The 20,659-nt window shown below is 38.7% G+C and overlaps 1 protein-coding gene across 1 annotated transcript in view; it reads right to left on the bottom strand.

Moving 5' to 3' along the window:
- GLDC (glycine decarboxylase) overlaps positions 1-20,659 on the bottom strand; it is a 44,985-nt gene that overhangs the window by 2,648 nt on the left and 21,678 nt on the right. Inside the window, exons 9-24 of the mRNA XM_032676831.1 lie at positions 19,650-19,755; positions 18,449-18,588; positions 17,614-17,694; positions 16,960-17,057; positions 16,392-16,476; positions 16,259-16,300; positions 13,451-13,593; positions 12,475-12,550; positions 8,047-8,172; positions 6,996-7,145; positions 6,436-6,548; positions 5,662-5,803; positions 3,955-4,066; positions 2,619-2,714; positions 1,271-1,443; positions 495-575 (exon numbers count right to left, since the gene is read on the bottom strand). Coding sequence (XP_032532722.1) covers positions 495-575; positions 1,271-1,443; positions 2,619-2,714; positions 3,955-4,066; positions 5,662-5,803; positions 6,436-6,548; positions 6,996-7,145; positions 8,047-8,172; positions 12,475-12,550; positions 13,451-13,593; positions 16,259-16,300; positions 16,392-16,476; positions 16,960-17,057; positions 17,614-17,694; positions 18,449-18,588; positions 19,650-19,755 — 1,764 coding nt within the window. The remainder of the gene's footprint in view (positions 1-494; positions 576-1,270; positions 1,444-2,618; positions 2,715-3,954; positions 4,067-5,661; positions 5,804-6,435; positions 6,549-6,995; positions 7,146-8,046; positions 8,173-12,474; positions 12,551-13,450; positions 13,594-16,258; positions 16,301-16,391; positions 16,477-16,959; positions 17,058-17,613; positions 17,695-18,448; positions 18,589-19,649; positions 19,756-20,659) is intronic.

Raw genomic sequence — 20,659 nt, forward strand, 5'->3', positions numbered from 1 at the left:
TGTTTCGACTGTGGAAACAATTAAGAAGTCTGATGAGTCTGGATTCAATGTGACCTTTATTTGTAGCAGGCCTGCACTGGTGTAGCTTGCCCCATGCTGACCATGGGGGCACCGTCACACCCTTAGCCAAGTTCTTTTGAGCAGAGCTTTGAACGTCAGCACATGGTACTGTGTTCTGGGAGCCCCTGTTGCAGTATGTCAGAACTGAACAGGCTGTTTCCAATAGGAATAAATGCCCATTGTTGAAGTGCTAAAATTTAAAAATCCAAGTTTGCACTTGATGTGTAGAGACTTTGAGATCTTTTCTTGTCTTTAAGAACAAAACTAATGGAACTGCGGCAGAGCTCACACACATAAAAACTCAGCAACTGCAAAAACTGCTCTCGAGTTTTTTATTTTTACCACATTACTTTATCTCCAACTGACCAAAAAACTACAGAGCACAAAGCACATTTATGTATTACCACACCACTAGGTTCCCATTATTTACTCACCAGTGGGAATGCTGCCACTTCTCTGGAATAGGGACGATCCCACTTGGAAGAAGTGACACAGTTCAGAGTATGTGGTGACATCTACAAGGAAAAAGACACAGTTAGGACATGAAATTACTTAATCTATCACTGTGAACCCTCCTTCAAGTTCACATTACTACATGTAAATAACTACTGTCTTGAGAGTCTCTTGAGAAGTCTGTTTTTCTGTGGGAGAAAAGGCAGGTCTAAACCAGTAGGGAATTCAGTATTTGGAATTTTTTTCAGTTGGCCTGAAGATACTTCCCAAGGTTTGAAGATACTTCCCAAGGTTTGAAGATACTTCCGGCTATTCACTAAATCCCCTCAGTATCTAAAAGTCAGTATAGCATTACAAGACTTGAACAGAACTTGAGCCAACAGCAGTTCTGTGCTGCTGCTGTTAAAATAATTCATTCAATCTTTCTTTTATTCTTAATGTTAAGGTCTTTCCACTTCCTGTCTTAACGCAGATAAATAAGAATCTCTCCTTCATTGCTTTGAGATGGCCTTGAAATACAGATTACATGCTTGTGGAAATAACTTTCTCTGCTCTGTCAGTAAAGGCCAGGCTTCTAACTTGAAAAAGTCAAAATTCAAATTTTGAAAAAGTTTAAGGTTTCTAAAAATTCTTGTGCTCACTGTTCCACACAGTTATTTTTGAGATTACTGAAAGACCAGGAAGCAGGCTTATGTCGTCTCAAGGAAGTCTAAAGGGTTAAGCTGATGCTGGTAACTTGCTGTACATGCCATCTTACCTTTAGTGGGTTAATTTGGGGGTCCATCCTGCCTGCCTCTATTTCAGCAATTTCTTGCCGAATACTGATCATTGCATCACAAAATCTATCCAGTTCTGCTTTGTCTTCAGACTCTGTTGGTTCAATCATAAGCGTCCCTGCTACTGGCCAGGACATGGTTGGAGCATGAAAACCTGATGACAACAGAAGAAATCAGTCACTGACAATAGGTTATGAGATAATATATGCATAATATATATTATATGCATAATATATATTACATAATTAGCTATCAACTGATTCACAAATTCAGCCCTTTCTATACAGTAATCTTTACAGGACCGAACTCTTTGGTAATGCTGGCAGTGTACTGTAGAGGTAAGACAGACTTTTCAAGTGTCTTAGTTTTTAACACTGAAGGGTAACACCACTGTATTATTTACAATAGAGTTACACACTGACTTAATGAAATACTTTTAAAACCTGCTCTTTTTTTCTTTGTTACTGTTCAGCCCAAAATACATTGCATCTTTCTCTGGTTATTTGTGTTACTACTGCTCACTTCAGTAGAACTGTTCTGTCACTGTCCTTCCTTAGGACAGGCTGAATGGCAACATGAGGCAGGTATAGGTTTCTCCACTAGTAAACCAGGTAAAAAGAAAAGGTGGTCTCTCAAGATTTCCTGCCTGCCCTGTAAGTACAGTTTTGTGACACTTTTGGCTGCAGAGGATAGAACTTTACTATACTTATCTGTGTAGCTCTGTACCTACTACCTACTGGAAAGTATTTAAAGTGGTGCATGCTATTTAAAGCCCACTTTGAAAGAGGAGGAAGGGTGGGTTTTTTAGTATCACAGCTAGGCTTTGGATTATTTCATTGAAGAGGTATTACTGGTTAGGGTTTTAACAGCTTTCATGCATATTCATTAGAAGCACAGTTCCACCGGATTGAGCAGTTAAATGGGTCCTCTTGTCTGGAAACCATTATGAGGATGGAAATATGTAAATCCTATTATCCTTCTTCAACAGTATCTCTTTCTTTTTATTTTCATATTCTTTTTTCATTTTCTTGGAATCTTATTAAGCTCATGGCTCCAACCCACTCGCTCTAAGTGGTTCAGAGTCATGTAATCAAGTAATTGAAGGGGCAGTTTACAAAACTGTGAGGCAGCAGCAGAGTCATAAGTAGCTACTACAACTCAATTGACGCAACTCTCTCTCCAAGCCCTTAAAGAAGATGCGGAGGCCTGAAACGACTGCGACAGATTCACTGTCCGTAAGCACAGAACTAGAATGTTTGTCTCCCCTTAAGAGAGATTTAGAAAATCTTCACTTACGCTGCTATTTTAAAAAACAGACATTTGACTTACCATAATCTTGAAGCCTCTTAGCAAGATCTACAGCTTCAATGTTTGCTGTTTTTTTGAAAGGTCGCGTATCCAAAATGAATTCGTGGGCTACATAACCTGTAAATGAAAAAGTATACGCTATCTTTACTTACTAGGAGGACACTGCCATCTACCAAGTCTGTACTGACTGGTTTTGTGGAGAACCTGGCAAAAAGACAAATTCAAAACTACCCACTTGGGCCAAAACTCAAACCTGAGAAATTATCAGGTTAGAGATACACAACTCAGTTTATGATGACTGGCCCTTTGCGTCCCATGTCACATTAAGAAGAGGCCTGATTTCCAAGATCAGAACCAGGAATGAGTGGTCAAAGTAGCTCCTACAATTTACAAGTACTCTGAAAACCAGCTGGATTTGTCAATGACCCAACACCATTTGGGTGTTAGGCTATCTTGAATTAATCAAGATAATCAGTTTTATCTTATGCCAGAGCAAAGCTCAAATCTAATGTTACAAAAAGGCTAAAGACAAAAGTTATCTAAATTTATATCCATGATCCTGGAGAACACCTTGTTTCATTTTATTGCTGAATCTTTCAGAATTTGTAACTTCCATTCACTTCTATGAGGAAATAATATATTCTATTGAAGTGCAACCTGCAGGTTGAGCCAATGTGTACACCATTAAATAGAAGACATATTTTAACGAGCATACATATTGTACTTAAATGTTCCTCAATGTTCTTCAGCTTAAAGAAGCTCTCATAGTTACTCTACAGATAATTGTTTCACCTCTTATTCATTACTTCTGTCCTGCTGCAAGACTGAAGAGCCATGACAGGGAACCAGAATGTAGCTAAGTACCTTGCATTGCCAAGGGGATTCACAAAAGTGAACTAGGAGATGAAATGAGGGAAATTTGGTGGGATTTTTTTTTTTTAGAGAAAGTGTGCAGGGGAAAGTACAAGTCCAAAAATTGCTTCCAGTTCTTAAATGGTAGTGCCATTGGTTATGGAGGATTTGGGTTTCAACTTGATTTCTTCTCCTTTTTCTACTGTTCATTAATCTGCTACTAGACTTAAAGGAGAACTATCTGATAGTATACTCCATCTTCTGTCGTCATTTCATCTAATTACAAGCAGGCATTTTTTTCCTTCTACTTCCAAGTGTCTCAGTTTCATTGCAGAAGAAATCTTCATCCCCAGAAGAAGCGTGGCAGGTTATTTCACTTCTTGTGAACAACATCAAGAGAAGTTTGAGATGTCACATAGCATTAAAAAAGAACCATATTGCAAGCCAACTTCTACATGAGGCAAAAAAAAAGCTTTGTAGAAGAAAAAAGTTGTCTAATACTTGCCTTCTGCTCCTCTGAAAAGAATTTTGTAGTGCTTTTCTAGCCTCTTTGCCATGTAGTTTGCATTTAGTATAGCAATTTCAGAAGCATGCTTCAGACCCTTTGCTCCCATTGTCTGAAAGAGGAATAACATGAAGAAACAGATCTAAAACCACTCCCAAGCAAGCCAAGTGTGCTCTTGCACTGACAAGCATGATAGAAAACAGCACCTTGATGCATCTGGCTAGTTTTAAGGCAGTCACTCTGCTATTACACTTTTCCACATGACACTCACAGAAAAGCTCTGGGTATTAACTGAAAGCACCTGTGGTATACATAGCTTATGAGAGTGTTTACTGTGTAAGAGATTAAGCTTGATGTCCTTTCCTCAAACTGTGAAGCTCTGAAGTGAATAGAAAAAAAAGTGAGAACTCAATAATGTCGAAAGGCACAGGGTGCCTGTCACCATCCTAAGGAAAGAGTATCCAGAGGGCTGTCCAAACAGCTATGTGTGCTGTCTGTACAGATTATCCCAGCAACTCAAACTCTGCTTGCTGGTGTCATGTCACAGATGATACTGTGTATTAACAAAGACCAGAGCCAAATGAACACAGATGCACTTATTCCTCTGTTAAATCACTGCAAAAGGACAATGCTGGAATTGAGATGTGGTTGAATTTCTTAACATTGCACCTAGAAGTTAAGGTGACATAGAAGAAAGCCAAAACATCCTTCAAGGTAACCTCTTAAGATAGGACAATAGATGTCATTTTGCAGTGTGAAGAAACACCTTCCCTTAAAGATTTACTACAGTTTAAATATTCTGTGATGGGAACCAACTTTCAGTCACAAGTGATTTTTACCCACAGCTGAAAAGCCACCAGGTAAGTTGCATCAGCTCATATTTGCTCATTTTGAATTCTGGGAGAGCTGGTATCCTCAGCAGAGAAAGTTTTCATGGTTAGAGTATCAAACTGGTGACAGAGTACCCTGAACGACACTGCCCTATGTTCACTATTCCCCAACATTTTCTGTCATTGAAAGCTTTAAATGTTGCTTAGAGTCCCAGCACACCTTCTCTCAAACAGAATTTGAATCTACACTCATATCTCTTGGCTAAATACTTACATATATGCAACCAAATATTTGCTGGCTTATCACTAAATTGCAAGGGATTAACAAATTACAGAGATCATAATCAAGCTGTCTCACATCCAAAGCCAAAACTAAGTTCAGTTTTAAAATTCAGTAAAATCCTCAGGAATTCAGGATATTGAAAAGTTACATACATGTGAAGTATAACAATACTGCAGCATACAAATAGAAATATTCTTGGAAGAACAGTAATTACTAAGTAGCTTTTAGACATGAAAACTTCTATGTCAGAAAAAGTGGGAGGGCAAGCCTGATTACTGTTTTCTGCCTGGTGTCCACTTGTCTCAAAAATTATTACAGACAAGAGGTAAAAGAGTTAACCAGGCTGCACAGATACAGCATTTGTCCTAACATCCTTTCCCATGGCAAAAGATGGCAATAGGCAGTTCCATTGTCCTACTAGAAAACAAGGAGGTTTGATGGATGTAAATAATCTATGATTGTGCTGTAGTCACTTGCATTTCTGTCTGCGCAAACATCTTATGCTGAGTTGCTCTTAAACCTGTTCATGTGGTTCCAGTGGCATCGCACTTGAAACAGAACCTCAGCTGATACTCCTTATAAAAGTCTACACACCTTGATATACACCCAGGAAATTGGCAATATAGCACTGGAACCCCAAGGTGCAGCACTGACAGTACCCAAAGAACATGCATCCTTATCCGGCTGTATTTTGATGACAGGGTGGGTAGGCAAGTAGGGAGCCAAATGTTTCTTCCTAAAACAAAAACATTGATTATAGAACTTAAATGAGTGTTTCTGTGTTACCACATCTGGACAGTTTCAGCAGTAGTTTCTCTTCACCTTGCTTCCAAACAGTCCTCCAGGAAGTCTGGTCTATGTCTTCAACAAAGTTTATTAACATAACTGGTGCCAACGGAGGATGGCACTCAGTTTTCAACCTATCACAAGATATTCATGGAGCTATCCAAATAAAAATTATTTTCTTGAAACAAGTAAGATTATTTTCTTTTAAGGAAATATAAATGCTCTACAGAATAGATTCACATAGCTCATGTTCCACTTTTGCGTTCTGTACTACATACAGCATCAGCCCTCAAAGCCCACAGATCATCTCTGCTTTTACTCAGGAAATGGATTGCTGAGGGAGCTCTAGCATGCACACTAAAAGGCCAACATGGAAGTCAGGGTTTGAGAACGCGAGTGAACTACACCATTCATGAGATCAGCACATGACTATGCTGGAGAAAGACAGAAGTTTACAACCAACAGTATCCCTCTTCCACTCGCAGTTCTGTACTGAAGTGAACCACCAAGCATGATTCACTAAGGGATATATATATAATATATACTTCTTTAAGGAAAGGCTATTAATACAGAGATACCCACACTCCAATTGGTCCCATTCCAGGTCCTCCTCCTCCATGGGGAATGCAAAAGGTTTTGTGAAGATTTAAGTGAGAGACATCAGAGCCATAGTCTCCAGGACGACACAGACCCACCTGTGAAGGGAATACTCTGTTTCAAAACCTTCTTCATGCGCCATTTAAGACCTCTTAATGCATTCAAGGAAAGCATGTTGGAAAAGACTGTATGTTTTTATGTTTATTGTGATGCATAATGAAACAAGAACTTGATGCAAACAACTTTTTGCTTTAGGAATTCTTAATTATGTCTGCAAAGAATGTCTTTATTGATAAAGGTTAAGCAGACTAAGCCAATTTCAATGAACAACTCATACACATTACAACACATTTCAGGGCAGACCAAATATAAGATACTTACTTTTGCCATCTGATTTTTATTACTGTTCTTGCAAACTTCACTCCTCCCCCAAGCACTTTGCCACCTTGTGAGGAAGCTGTGTTATGGTCTGAACTGAGTACTGCTATGCAATTTTTATTCCATGGACTCCCAGCTGTAATAAATCTGCCTAGGAGATTTTGTACCTGAGCATTCATATTTGCTCCGTCTAAGTAAACTTGTCCTCCATGATTGTGAATGAGGTCACACACATCTCCAATCTCCTCTTCAAACACACCGTTGGTAGAAGGGTATGTGATCATGATAGCTGCCAAGTTCTCTTTGTGCTTGTCCACCTGGTGGCAGGGAAAGGGAGAGAAAAGGTCAGTGAGGCTCCTAAAGCTTCTCTAGATTTTTACAAAAAAATACAACTGAAGTCATCAGCTGTTTTACAGGTGGGAAACAAGTCTATTAGCAGATAATCAAAGTAATTTATGATCAGCAATGTGTACTGGGTTCCTTCCCTCAGCAGTGCCTATGGAAAAACAGTGTTTTCTCAATAAATCAGAATTTTAAATTGGAGATAAGGCATACACACACACAGACACACAGACACAGACACAGACACAGACACAGACACACACACACACACACACACACACACATAAATAACAGTCACTTCTGAAACCTCCAGACAAGCCAAGGGAACTATCTGGCCTTAGAGGTAATGTGATATAATGGCTATTCCCCCTACTTTCAGCAATACAATTCGACAACTACCACAAAAGTTTGTTCAAATATGGAAATGTGTCTTGCTAATCCCTTGCATCCCAAGATTCACCTGCAGCCAATCTACACAAAAAAAAAAAAAGTTGCCTAGCAACACCTTCCCCAGCAGAGGTGGACTTGAACTTTGCTAACAGAAGGCTAAATTCAGTTTGAAATGCTTCACACTCATCAACATGGTTCCTTTGTTTCAACTACTAGATGTGAGCCAAAGGGTCTGCTATAAAACAGTGTAGAAAGACTGAGCAACTCCTGCATCAAAGATCCTCAAAAGAAATCTCACAAGTACCACATGGCTTGTGGCTGAATGAGCAAAAAATTATAATAAGAAAAATAATTACTTATCATTTCCAAGCACATAAACATTATTATTGCTCTATTTTCTCCCAAAGAAAAAATGTGATTCAGCTGCCAATACTTTCAGAGAAGGAGTGTTCCTATTTTAAAAATTAAATATAAATAAATACTCACCATTGCTTTTAAATGGGAGATATCAATGCTCCCATTTTTATCCACTTCAATTGGCTGAATCTTCATCCCTGCCATTTGAGCACTTGCTGGATTTGTACCATGAGCAGATTTAGGAATAAGGCACACCTTAGAAGGGAAAAAAAGCAGGGGCTGAAGTATAACTAGTTAAAAAATTCTTAAAGCATTATGGTCTGCATTTGGCTACATCTCATTATCAGAGTTTCCAAAAGGAATCTTTAGGTAATGTTTACTGGCAAATTACCTCTTGTACTGAACGATGCAACTAGATTTTTTTTTAATCCATTCAGGTATCAGGCATCTAAAAAGTTTCATTTTCTACATAATCATATTTAGGGCTACAGTTCCAGAATATTATCTCAGATACTCACATTTAAAGTCCTTTTGTCTCACCCCACCTTTTTTTAAAAGACTAAATCTTTTTTTAAGTAATCAGTCTCCACACATACAATGACTTGAAAGGAAAAACTAATTACAAATTTTCCACAACAACTTCAGCTGACTTTCAAAACATTTTCTTGTGTATTCTACTCAAAACAAAAATTTATTCTGAAATATTTTGGCTATAGATAAGAAGTTTCAGAGAGCTACTTACATGCTCTATACTGTTAATGTAAAAAGAAAACAAGAGAAGTACTTAAATAAATGTAAGCTCTTCTTAGTGATAGGAAAATGGAGGTCAGGATGTATCCAGACATCTACTAGGAATTCTACCCCTTCTAAAGACAATATATCTTCTCTAAAAAAACCCAAATCCTTTGCTTCTATTCAATGAGGATATTGAAACATTTGTCTATTATAGTTCTCTTGGAAAGATTTAACTCAGTTTATTAAATGACTCAGACTTAGCTTTGTAAAATGCCTGTAAGGCACTTCGTTTTCATGAGAAACTGCACGATGGTTCATGGAACTTGTTCCATAAAGATGCTGAGACAAATGTTAATTACTTCAGAACACAGGAAACACAGGCATCCCAGCCCCAGTGCCAGGAAGCCCTGTGCCACATCTGTAGCCATTTTAGCTGCACAGCAGAAATGTAAAGCGAGTTGAGATGGCCACCCAGTCCTGCTGGGTACAGATGTTATTGATCAGGCAACAAAGTGGAGAGATGAGACTTGTCAGTTCATGTCCATGCTTTTGTCCCACGAGAGGGCACCACATCCAAACGAAGCCAACTGCAAGAAGCTTGAACTGCTGGATTAGTTACTTTCTCCAGCTCAGGAGAAAAGCTCACTTCAGCTGAAATGTCAGCATTTTGTGGGCTTTCTCATTTTATTTTTTCCCGAGTATCTTTATTTTACTGTAACGTTTGAAATCTTTAATATGTGAGTAACTGCAAGCGCCTCCAGGCTCTCTCTCCTGTGCAGTCAACCTCTGGGTATTTTGGAGCACAGAAGGATCACAGAGACTCACAGAAGCCAAAGGATCTTGCACAGAATACGAGCAACAGCAAAGCATACATGGACAATACGAAGACAACTATAAGAGGAATAAAATTTCAACCTAATTTCACTTCCTCTTGAGTAAAACTACTCACAAAACAAAGCTTGTAATTGTAAAGAGTGGCTGATTTCCAAGAAGTTTGAGGTGATCTGGATGCAACAAAGAAACAAAGAGAGAATAAGACAACGCTTAACTATTCAATTTTAGGTAGTTTCCTCACATATAGTCTATAGTTCCCAGGAGATCAGGACAACAACCCTTCCATTTTGAGAAGGCAAGTAAGTCCCAAAGCAAAGGATAAAATCAGGTTCAGAAAATATGGATATTATTGCACTAAAGAGTTTCTTCCAACTGTTTAAAGCCAGCTCTGTGAGTGTGTGAAAGAAGAAGATCTAACTAATCTCAGATTTCAAAGAAGTTTTGGATGTGGTCCCAAAAATGTTCCTAAACTAACTTCCAAGGGAGTAAATAGGAAGGTTCATGTGGATAAATATTTCATGGAAACATAGGAAAGAAACGAAAAGATCCAATCAGTTTTCACTGTAAAGAAAGGTCATCATAATAGAATATTACATATATCTGTGCTGGTTCTTTAGCATTTAAAATTACTCATAATTGGGTTTATAATGGAGAGACAGAGTGAAATGCCAAGTATCCTGTTAATACCAAACCCCCCAGGTCCCTAAAAGAACTGACTTCACAGTTCAAAAAAGGACTCACAATCCAAAGTAGCAACATTCAAAAATGTATATATACTGGAACCAGACTGATCTAGAGTATTACATAAGAAAACAAATCTTAACAACTCAAAAGTGTGATCCTTTGTTTTGAACCTATCGCTACTCAAAAGATCTTGCAGTGTTGATGGAAAAGAAAGCAACTGCATCAAAAACAAGGAAGGAAATAGAGAAAAAAGTGAAAGGAACACAGAAGCTCTGAAGATAATCAAAGTTATGAGATGGCTTTTTTGAGAAGGATAGACAACTAGAATCCAACTAGAAAAACAGAAATATGGATGGATAAGGATAAATGAAAAAATCTCAGAATTAACATGGTATGTCAATGAAGAACTGTTCAACATCTTTCTAGAGTGAGAGGGTGTTAGATGAAACTGTAACATGTCAAGTTCAAAAAAGAGAAAGCATTTATTATGAAGAATGATACAATAATGGGTGGTGAAGCCACAGAACATTTTCTCTAGGATACTGTAAGTACCAGAAGCTTCCTCATAAGACAAGCATTTCTTCCTCAAGCATTCAATTTAATTGTAGAAAAATGCATAATGCAGAATATCCAGTGCAGCACAGGTGATCACAGTGCAAGAGGAGCTGTGCTGTACCAATAACCTCTGAAGCAGATTACCCCCCCAGTGCACTGCTGTTATCTCTTTTCCAGTCAGAGTGCAGTAAGCCTTGGATCCTCAATACCTCCAGCTCCAAAACTCTGAAGGCTCCACAGCTGAAATGTAGAGTACATTTCTCACAGTTGTTCCCACCTGAATAGGCATCCAAGGGCTGCCACACAAACTATCCCCTCTTAGATCTGTTGCTGCTCAGAACCCCACTCAAGATAATTCTTCTTTAAGGTCACTCAACAGAGAGGACTCTCAAGCTGAATGTAGCCTGGCATACACATGCATTCTCCAAAAATCCACAATGTCTAGACAAGCCTGTGTTCCTTTCTGGAGAAGGGAAAGCTGGTGGGGTCACACTTATTGACTGCACTCCCAGGGGTGTGACAACCATCTTGCTGTTTCAGTCCCAAGAATTGGATCTCTTATACTTCGGTTTTATGGCAAAACCAGCTTTCCAAATGGTCTGGAATATTTTTACACCTCCTCAGATGATTCCAGTGGGGCTGTGCTGCCCCATACAGTGGTGTCTATCCATGTATTGCAGGTTTTCATGGACTTCACCGTGTTCCAGGGCAGTCTGTATCAGTAAAAGACTAGCAGGTAGGTAAAGATGTGCTTCCAGCCCTGGGCAGTCAGTTCCAGATGTACTGGACACACTGCCACAAACTGCCAGAAACAGACTGACCTAGACTCTGCTGCCAAAAGGATAAGGAAAAATGCTTTTACAGCATCAGTTGTGGCATACTGCTTGGCTGCCTTTGACTCCCACTTATACTGGAGTTTGAGCTTGTCACAAGTAGCAGCACTCACTGATGGCAGATAGTCCACTGTTAACTTCCACTCACTGTCATACTTTTTGCATTGGTCTTACAGGACTATTTACGGGTTATTAAGTCTTGCTTATCCCTCCTTGGCTCTCCAGTAGATGAATGGATGATGGATGGTAACCAGGGCATCTTGGTTGGTGCAATACTGTCATCAGCACACTACCATGGTAGCAATCAGCACCTGCTCTTAATTAATTGATTCATTACTTCCCATGGCTGGCCACAGGTCCAGCACATGTAATGGTTGCCTGGGAATTAAAATGCCATAATTATGACCTTCCCTGCTGTGTTCTCCTTTCCCTGAGCTTTTGTTGCACATGCCATTATATGGCATAAAATATCCCTTTGGTCAGCTGAGGTCACTGTGTCTCTCCCAGCCTCTTGCCCACATCCAGCCTCCTTGCTGGGGAAAGGACAGGGTCAGGGCAGGGCAGTGGGATAAAGAAAAAGCATTAACACTGTGAAGCACTGTTCATCAGTAGCCAAGAGATCCCTTTAACCACAAAGCACAGCACCATATGGGCTGCTACGGAGAAAGTTAAGTCTGTCCATGCCAGACATAGTACAATCTCCCTTTCAGGGAGTACCCTTTCTCATTCTCACTGTCTGTAAAAACTTTTAAGATGGTACTCAGGATTCATGAGGGAAGCAAGGAATACTGAAAGCTTGTCACAGGTGAGGATACACAACCTGATTTCTCTCTAGGTGACTCCCAGCTGCTGAATCAACTTTCCTTTCTCCACTTTCCACCCAAAAGCTCTTCCCCACATGAGTGTTGACACTTACGGTCCTATGACGTTCTCCTTTGGCATTTAAATAAGCTTTGATTGCAGCCAAGCCTGCATACTCTCCTTGGGCTCCACTGGAAGAAGAACACAAACACTCTTACACAGCACACAAACCAGAAAGTGCCAACTCTCTGCCAAAACTTCAAAACTGTTCAGCGCTAATCCTTACCAATGACTTTAGCAACTGTCAGCAAATCAGAAGAAGCACATCCCCTAGATTAAACTACAAATGGACATGCCTTAATTAACAACTGGATGTAGATGAAAACAGTAGACGGTAAAAGTTATGCCATTTTATGTGCTTACACTATGATGTTAAACCCTTTTGGTGATGGAGTTGATCCACATTTCTGCACCTAGCAGGAGACTACATGCTTGGTTACAGAGAGGCAAACTAATACTGAAATGCATAACAAAGTGTACACAATGAAACATAAGAAGCCTTTCAGTGAAATCCTAAGTGTAATTTCTTGCTGCTCATTTTGTATCAAAACTGCTAATGGACATAAACAGGCTGCATTTATCATTCAATGCTGCTGTATTTATTTCAGTGAGCATGCAGATCCTAGGTATTCTTCAGTCAAACCCAGTGCATCAAATACCAGTTTCAACAATTACTCAGCTGACAGCTCATACAGCTTCTTCCTATTTCACATTTTTATTTTTAGCTCACAGGAGAATACCAATAATACCACCATTTTACACAAGCAATGGTGGAGAAACATTCATAGAGAGGAAAACATGGGAAGAAATATTAAAAAAATTTAAAAGACCAAATCCTTAAACTCTTAGAAGACACAAGACAAAATAAGGTGCTGCAGCCTTCGAAAAAACCAAACTATTTGCTTTCATAATCTTACATTCAAGGCAAATTTAATTTTAGAAAATTCTTCCGTTTTTAGCTAGTACACTTTCATTAGAAGTAAGTTTTTGGAATCATGTTTAGGTGCTAATGTTCAGGAAAAAATTCCTACCTATTTGGTTGGAAGGAGATTTTGTCATAGCCAGTAATCTCACACAGGTCCTTCTCTAAATCCTTGAAAAGCTGCTGATACCCTTGAGCTTGATCCAGGGGCACAAAAGGGTGGATGTTGGCAAATTCTCTCCATGAAATAGGCTATAAAAACAAAAACAAACAAACAAACAATGCTATAACAAAATACTTTGCAAACAACTCTGTTTTCTTGTTAAACTCTATGAAGAAACTTTATCAATCTGGGTGGGAGCATTGATCTGCTGGAGGTTTGGAAGCCTCCACAGAGGGATCTGGACAGGCTGGATCAATGGGCCAAGGCCAGTGGTATGAGGTTCAGCAAGGTCTAATGTTTACTGATTTAATGTTAACATTGTAGTTTTTTATTTTGGTAACTGGATTACATATTAAGATCTGAGTATTATGAAGAGATTATCCCCAAAGCTTAGAAATGACTTATAGAATACATTTGCCTCTCTCTTTCTCTCTCACCGCCTTCTTTTCCCTTCTCAGCAGATCACCAGGTCCATATTGATGTTTGAGCCATGGGGTGATGTAGTAGCCTAGAAGATGAGATGTCCCAAACACTGACAGCCAGATAGCTGTGGAGCTAACCAAAGATTGTTGGTTAGAGCACACTGTGTAAATGGGTAAGAAAGCACAGGATGCAGCTGGAGAAGAAGGCTATATGGAGGCAGAGCACCACTTTCTTGGGACAAAAGTACTTGTTCTGGCTCCTGGAGGTAGGCACAACATAGTACAGCAAAAGTGCAGGAACTGATCCAACTGGGGGGTGGGGGGATAAAGACCACCGAAGACCTGCAAAGCCCTAGGACCCATTTCCAGAAACGTCTAGAAGAATAGGCTGTGCATGATAACTAATTTGCATAGACAGCAAGAAACTTATCTCCAGGGTAGGGAAAACTTATCAATGAAAAGGTGCCCCCATGAAGCCTGAGTGCACATGTGTCGCAGGACCCTGGACACCCCATCAGCTGGATCAACACTGGATCAAGATTAGTGATCATTCTTTCTTTGCACCTTTCTTCCACTCTTTCTCTCTCCCTCTCTCTAATTTCCCTCTCTCTCTCTTCTCTTCAGCCTACCCCTAACACCATGGGCTTCTGCTAGAACATAAAAGACTAACACACCAATTTCCATACCAAGCGTAAGATTTAAGTATGTAAGTTTCTTTTGCAGACCCTCTGATTTTTGTTTTTCCTTTTTGACCATGAGCATCTGCAAATCTCTGGTGCTCCCTTCCCCTTAAGGGTGGGATGCCAAATTTCTACTGGCATTTCTGCACCGTTGGGTCAAAATAACCCTAAGCAGCACTACAGGCTGAAAGCGGAGTGCCTGGAAAGCTGCCTAGAGGAAAAGTACCTAGGGCTGCTTGTCGACAGTGGCTGAACATGAGCCAACAGTATGCCCAGGTGGTCAAGAGGGCCAATGGCATCCTGTCCTGTATGAGAAATAGTGTGGCCAGCAGGACTGGGGAAATGATCTTCCCCACTACTCAGCACTGGTGAGGCTGCACCTTGAATCCTGTGTCCGGTTCTGGGCCCCTCACAACAAGAGAGAAATTGAAGTCTCAGAGCATGTCCAGAGAAGGTCAACAAAGCTGAAGAAGGGTCTGGAGCACTTATGAAGTCTTATGAGTCTGGAGAGGATCAGCTGAGGGAGCTGGGGGTGTTTAGCCTGGAGAAAATTAGGCTCAGGGGGATCTTACTGCTCTTTACAATGACCTGAAAGGAGGCTGTAGCAAGGCTGGGGTCTGTCTCTTTTCTCAGGTAATGACCAATAGGACAAAAGACTAAGATTGGATATTAGGAAAAATTTCTTCATAAAAAGGGTTAACAAACATTTGAACGGCCTCCTCAGGGAACTGCTGGAGTCAACAACCCTGGAAATATTTATAAGATATGTAGATTTGGTGATTAGGAACATGGTTTAGTGACAGGTTAACAGATGGATTCAATCTTAAAGGTCTTTTTCAACTGAAATGATTTTATGATTTCCAGTAAACCTATTTTTAACATTCAGAATATGATTAAAAAACCTTAATTTCTCCTACTACATACATCACCTACCCTTATGTAGAGCTGTAGGATCACAAGGTGAACAGAGAGGAGTTGTGTGGAATAGTACATAACATTTTGTTGCTACTAATTTTAATTAGAGGGAATATACAAGACAGAAAACAGTGAAAGGAGAGAGAGAAGGCAGTGAGAGAAGGGGGACAAAGGAAACCTAGTGAAACATCAAAGTGAGAATACAACAGGGAGAGAGCAGAGGAAGCTCATTCAGTCAAAAAGTCATTTGGTACTCAAACAGCCTGGCTGCTATCAGCTAGAAAAATGAAGATATCTGGGTACTCTTCACCATGGGGAAAAGGCAGGATATCCTAACAAATAGCAAACTGAAAACAAAGCATGACTCAGTCTGTCCCACCTGACTGTTTTCATATTTCGGAGGATTTGATTTTAAGATTTGTAAAGCAGATAGAATTAGGTACTGCAATACTGCATGAGGGAACAGGACTGTGATATCTCATTCCAAAAGTTATTTTAATTATGTTATTCAAAATGGAGTCTCTAAATCCGCTCACTCTCCTACTGTTGTTGCACTCCTACTTGTGCTTTTCAGAACCTTTTTCCCTGGCGGAAATGGGAGAGGATGGCTAGTTACTCCAGAAACTACCTCCTCAGCTGGAGTACTAACCAAGAGCAGTCTTCACTTCTCTACAATGACATTGGCTAGATAGTTTACTCATGTGGGTCTCAACTGAGACAGTATTATTGCTACTTACTGCAAGTTCAGCTGAACTATTGAGCTTCATTGTGCAGGACCCCTAAAAATACAAACACATTTATCAGTATTTATTGAAATACATAAAGATGTATGTAATGACCTATTTTTTTCTCTTTTTGGTAAATACCTACCAAAGGAATCATGCTGTGAACAAGGGAAATATCTTTGTTTTCTAATCTTTTCATGTACCGCACGATATTTGTCTCAGAGTGATAGCTGGAGAATACAAAATGTAGTGAAAAGGCAAGCAGATTAGCTATACCAGCAGCTAACACAGGAAAAAACATAAATAAAACAGTAGGACTGAAGATAGCTATTAATACGTAATAGAACTGGCATTTTCAGCTTGCTAATAGCAACACGGATTAAAAATGCCTATTACCATCTCAGAAATGCTGTCAGTAAATATGGAATATAAGGGCTCTAGTAAGTCTGCTGATATTGCATCCTCAAATAATAGCTTGCACAATGTAGCAGATCAGTGGAAAAACATATTCCCAATGTGACCATGAGTACTGCTCTGCTCATTTAAAATGAAAAAGATACCTAAAAATGCTACTAAATAGATTATTTCAGAGTAAGGAGAGACTATATGAATCCAGGTACAAAACTGTTCTCAACTGACTCCACTACTGCTTTTGAAAGGAGACATTTTCAGATAATACCATAAAACACCAAATACAGAGCAGTTTCACAAACCTGTTGAAAACCTGGTGTGTCAAAAATTTGGAAGTTCTCTTAAATGGGGTGCTAAGGATGCCTTTGGTTTCCTCGCCCATACCCTCGGCAATCAGCTCCTTCGACCCAAAGAAACAGGGAGTTAAATACTCTCATGGAAACTTATTTTTTCATAGTCAATTTCCATCAGAACTAGCTTATACTATCAGTTTACCTCGAGATTTAGTCAGCTTTTAGGGCAAAACCCCCCAGCTTTACCAGCATACATACTTGTATATATCTAGCATGACAACAGCATTATATTAAAAATATGTACAGATGTCTCAGTAGACCTCATCTTGTAAGTATTGCTGCTAATTACTAATGACATGCAACAAAAATTCTAGTGGGAAGGGAATAACTTACCACCATGTTATAACCCTCACAAAAGAAGTAATAGCCTAAATGCAAGGTGTCTAAGCTGACTGAAAGAACTAAGTGTCGCAATTAGAAAATGGTACTCCATAAATCCTTGTTATCTAACACTGCCTTTTTCTTTAAGAGAGCATCTTAAATACTCAGTATTTAACTAATGGTCATCATGTAGACACCAAATGTCCCAAGGGCAGTTTTGCTTTTCATTAAACTTCTGAAACATTCAGATAATTTAAACGGCATGATCTCTTATGTACTTACAGAAGAAGACTCGCAACCAAAAATCCATAATATGTCATCTAGGTCTTTCTCATTTACAGTTTCATCAAGTGATACTCCAAGCTACGGATAAAAATGACAGTAATTGTTGTTTTTAACTCAAAGCTGTTAATTCTAAGCACAGTACATTTGTTCTGGTCAAGAAAAATATTCCAGAAACACAGGAATCAAAAAAAAAAGAGAAAAAATTCATCTACCCAATGATACATAAGTGTCACTTCATTTTACGTAACATACATAAATTTATTTTACTTACATAAAATTTTCCTATTCCTTCCTTTACCGAGCTAAACCATCCACACTAAATGGCTTATAAGCTTTGAGACTCGTGATCTCCCTTCTAATGCTTCTAAGTGTTTTCCACTTAATAGGAAAATTGCCCATTTTGCTATAACAAATGAACATCCCAATTTACACAACATATTACACTTTGCCAAGAGTCCTTAGTGCCTACAAAAATGTGGTTTAGATTTCAGTCTGTCTTTAAACAGTGCCACAGGACCTGAATTCTGGATGTCACCTTGTATTTCTTCATTAAGTCTCTCTACTCTACCCCTTAGTAGCATATTTGACATGAAACAATTAGATAATCTTTTTTAACAGGCATAAAATGAAAATACAATTATTATTTCTGGACGTGTATCACTAACAAGTTCATTCTTTATATTACCTTTATAATTGATGGACATATCTGAGCAAGTTACAAGGTCTTAAATAATTTTTTTCTGTTTACCACATGTAATGATTAGAAACTCAATGAAGAAAAAGTCATACTACAAAATTTCTGAATTTATCAAAGTTTTAGAAAATTCCTTACTCTGCCATCACTATAAATCCGAAAATTTATCTTTCTAAGAGCTGCCCTGTCCAAAACCTCTTTGACTGAGTATCCACATGTGATCGTCAAGGTATCGAAGAACAGATCATGATGTAGTTTATGACCAGCTCGTCTGAGACCTATGAAAAACAGAAATTTAATTCTCTACTGCTCACACAGTAACTGAATAACCACACCATCTATCTCATAAGTAAACGCTTTTACACAAAACAAAGTATTCCCCTTGTGTAAAGATCAGCAAAATCACCAGCTTCTTAGTGAAATGTCAGTGTGTATGAAATGCACCTAAATCAGACTCAGACCTAATCAATAATGAATTAATAATGAGTCTAGGCCAGATCCTTCTGATACATCAAATCTATAATACATACAGCAGCAGAGTTGGTATATAGATGGAATAAAGACAAAATCATAACACTGGAAAGAAAAGTTATATTATGTGAATGGATATTAAGTGCCACAGAGTTTGCCACAATGAAGTTTAGAGCCTTAGTGCTTTTCACAGTCGCAAAAGGTCTTCCAACTAAACTGGCAAATAAAACATGAATATTTGTGGCAATAATCCTTTAATTCCAAACATTCCAGTTTTGAGTAGCTCCTTCTGACAGCAATGATAGTCATACCAGTAGGAAAAAAACCTACCAGACCACACAGTCCAGATGCAATCATTATTTTCTGCTACAGATTCTGTGCTTTTGGTTAGCTGTTAAGCTTTGGGATTTCAGTGTTCATAGCAGCTACAATACTCCACCCAACTTAACTGAAATGTTTCTATTGCTTTACTATCATCTATTACCTTCTTTTGCTATGTTATTAATACTCTGTGCAGATTTGTGTGTGTAAACTAGAATGGTCCAGTAAGTGAAGTAGCAGCTGGCAAACGGCATTTCAACAGTATCATCTAGGCACTCGCTCTGTAGTCTTCTGCTAGTTTCCCAAGGAAACAGAAGTAATGCCTGCAAGTTCCTATCACATAGATATCTATTTCTAGGGTGTCATTATGAGAAGTACAGAAAAATATCAGCAGTGAATTTTGTATTAAAATGGGTCCCTCTCCAGCTGAGAGAACACAAATCAGCTGGCAACACCCCCCTCGCCAAAAAAAGTTTACATAAGAAGATGTATTATTTAAGAAGGGGTAATGATTTTATAACAGTTTCTTTAAACATTAAATACGTACCTTCAGCCAAGATTAGAGTAGCATTGTGTACCCGTCTTGCAATATGCCTTAATCCATCAGACCCATGGTATATACCAAACATGGCTGACATATTGGCCAGAAGAGCCTAGGATCCAAATACAGTTTAGGACATTATTATTGTTACTGTCCCCGTTAGCAAAGGTTACTTCATGCTAGTTTAGTGGAATGTTTCTTTAGCACCAGAGACAACCACATATCCTCAGCTGATGTTATAGCTGATTATGTGTTGCCTACAAAATAAAAGGAGGGAAGGGTAAAATACTTTTATGAAACTGTCAGCACTGACTATAAATTCAATGCGCTTTGAAATGTAACTGCGTTAGCAATTAACATGTGCTTAAATTTGACTACTGTAACAAAGATTTTTGAAGACTATCAAGTCCAGCCAGTCTCACAGGAACTGTTTAGTAATGGTACAAAAAATTCATGGCATATGTCATTATACTAAGTAATTAAGCCTGTTTTAATATTAACAAACTCTCCTCAAAATTTGGCACAATATTAAGAGCATAAAAGAGCAACGGTAGGAGCAAAAAAACATTATGACGTTGTCTGGCTGAAGGTCTGTAGAGGCATGCTGAAGATAACTATTTTGGATAATTACTCAGTTAATCATGGTGTTTTTCTCTTTTTGGTGATGTAACATATTCACATCAAATCACATAGACAAAAATATAAGTTATGACAATTTGAATGAGTTTTAGATTTTAAAAACTTATTTCTCTTGCCTTGAGTGGGAAATTTCAGATCATTGGAATTCCCTGCTATTTTATTATGAAATCTGTCTCATTTATAACACAGCACTACTCACTATGTTCATGCTACAAGACAGATGGATTCATGACACTGCAAGAATTGTGGACTGTAGTCTTTATTAAAGGAAACGTATACTAATACTCTCTTTTCAAGCAGATCCATTTTTCAAAGGACTCAAAACAAATGCACAACAATCAGAATGTTTCGATGTCCTTAACTTTTCTAGCAAAAAC

The sequence above is a fragment of the Chiroxiphia lanceolata genome, chromosome Z (genome assembly GCF_009829145.1).
Source record: "Chiroxiphia lanceolata isolate bChiLan1 chromosome Z, bChiLan1.pri, whole genome shotgun sequence".
NCBI lineage: Eukaryota > Metazoa > Chordata > Aves > Passeriformes > Pipridae > Chiroxiphia > Chiroxiphia lanceolata.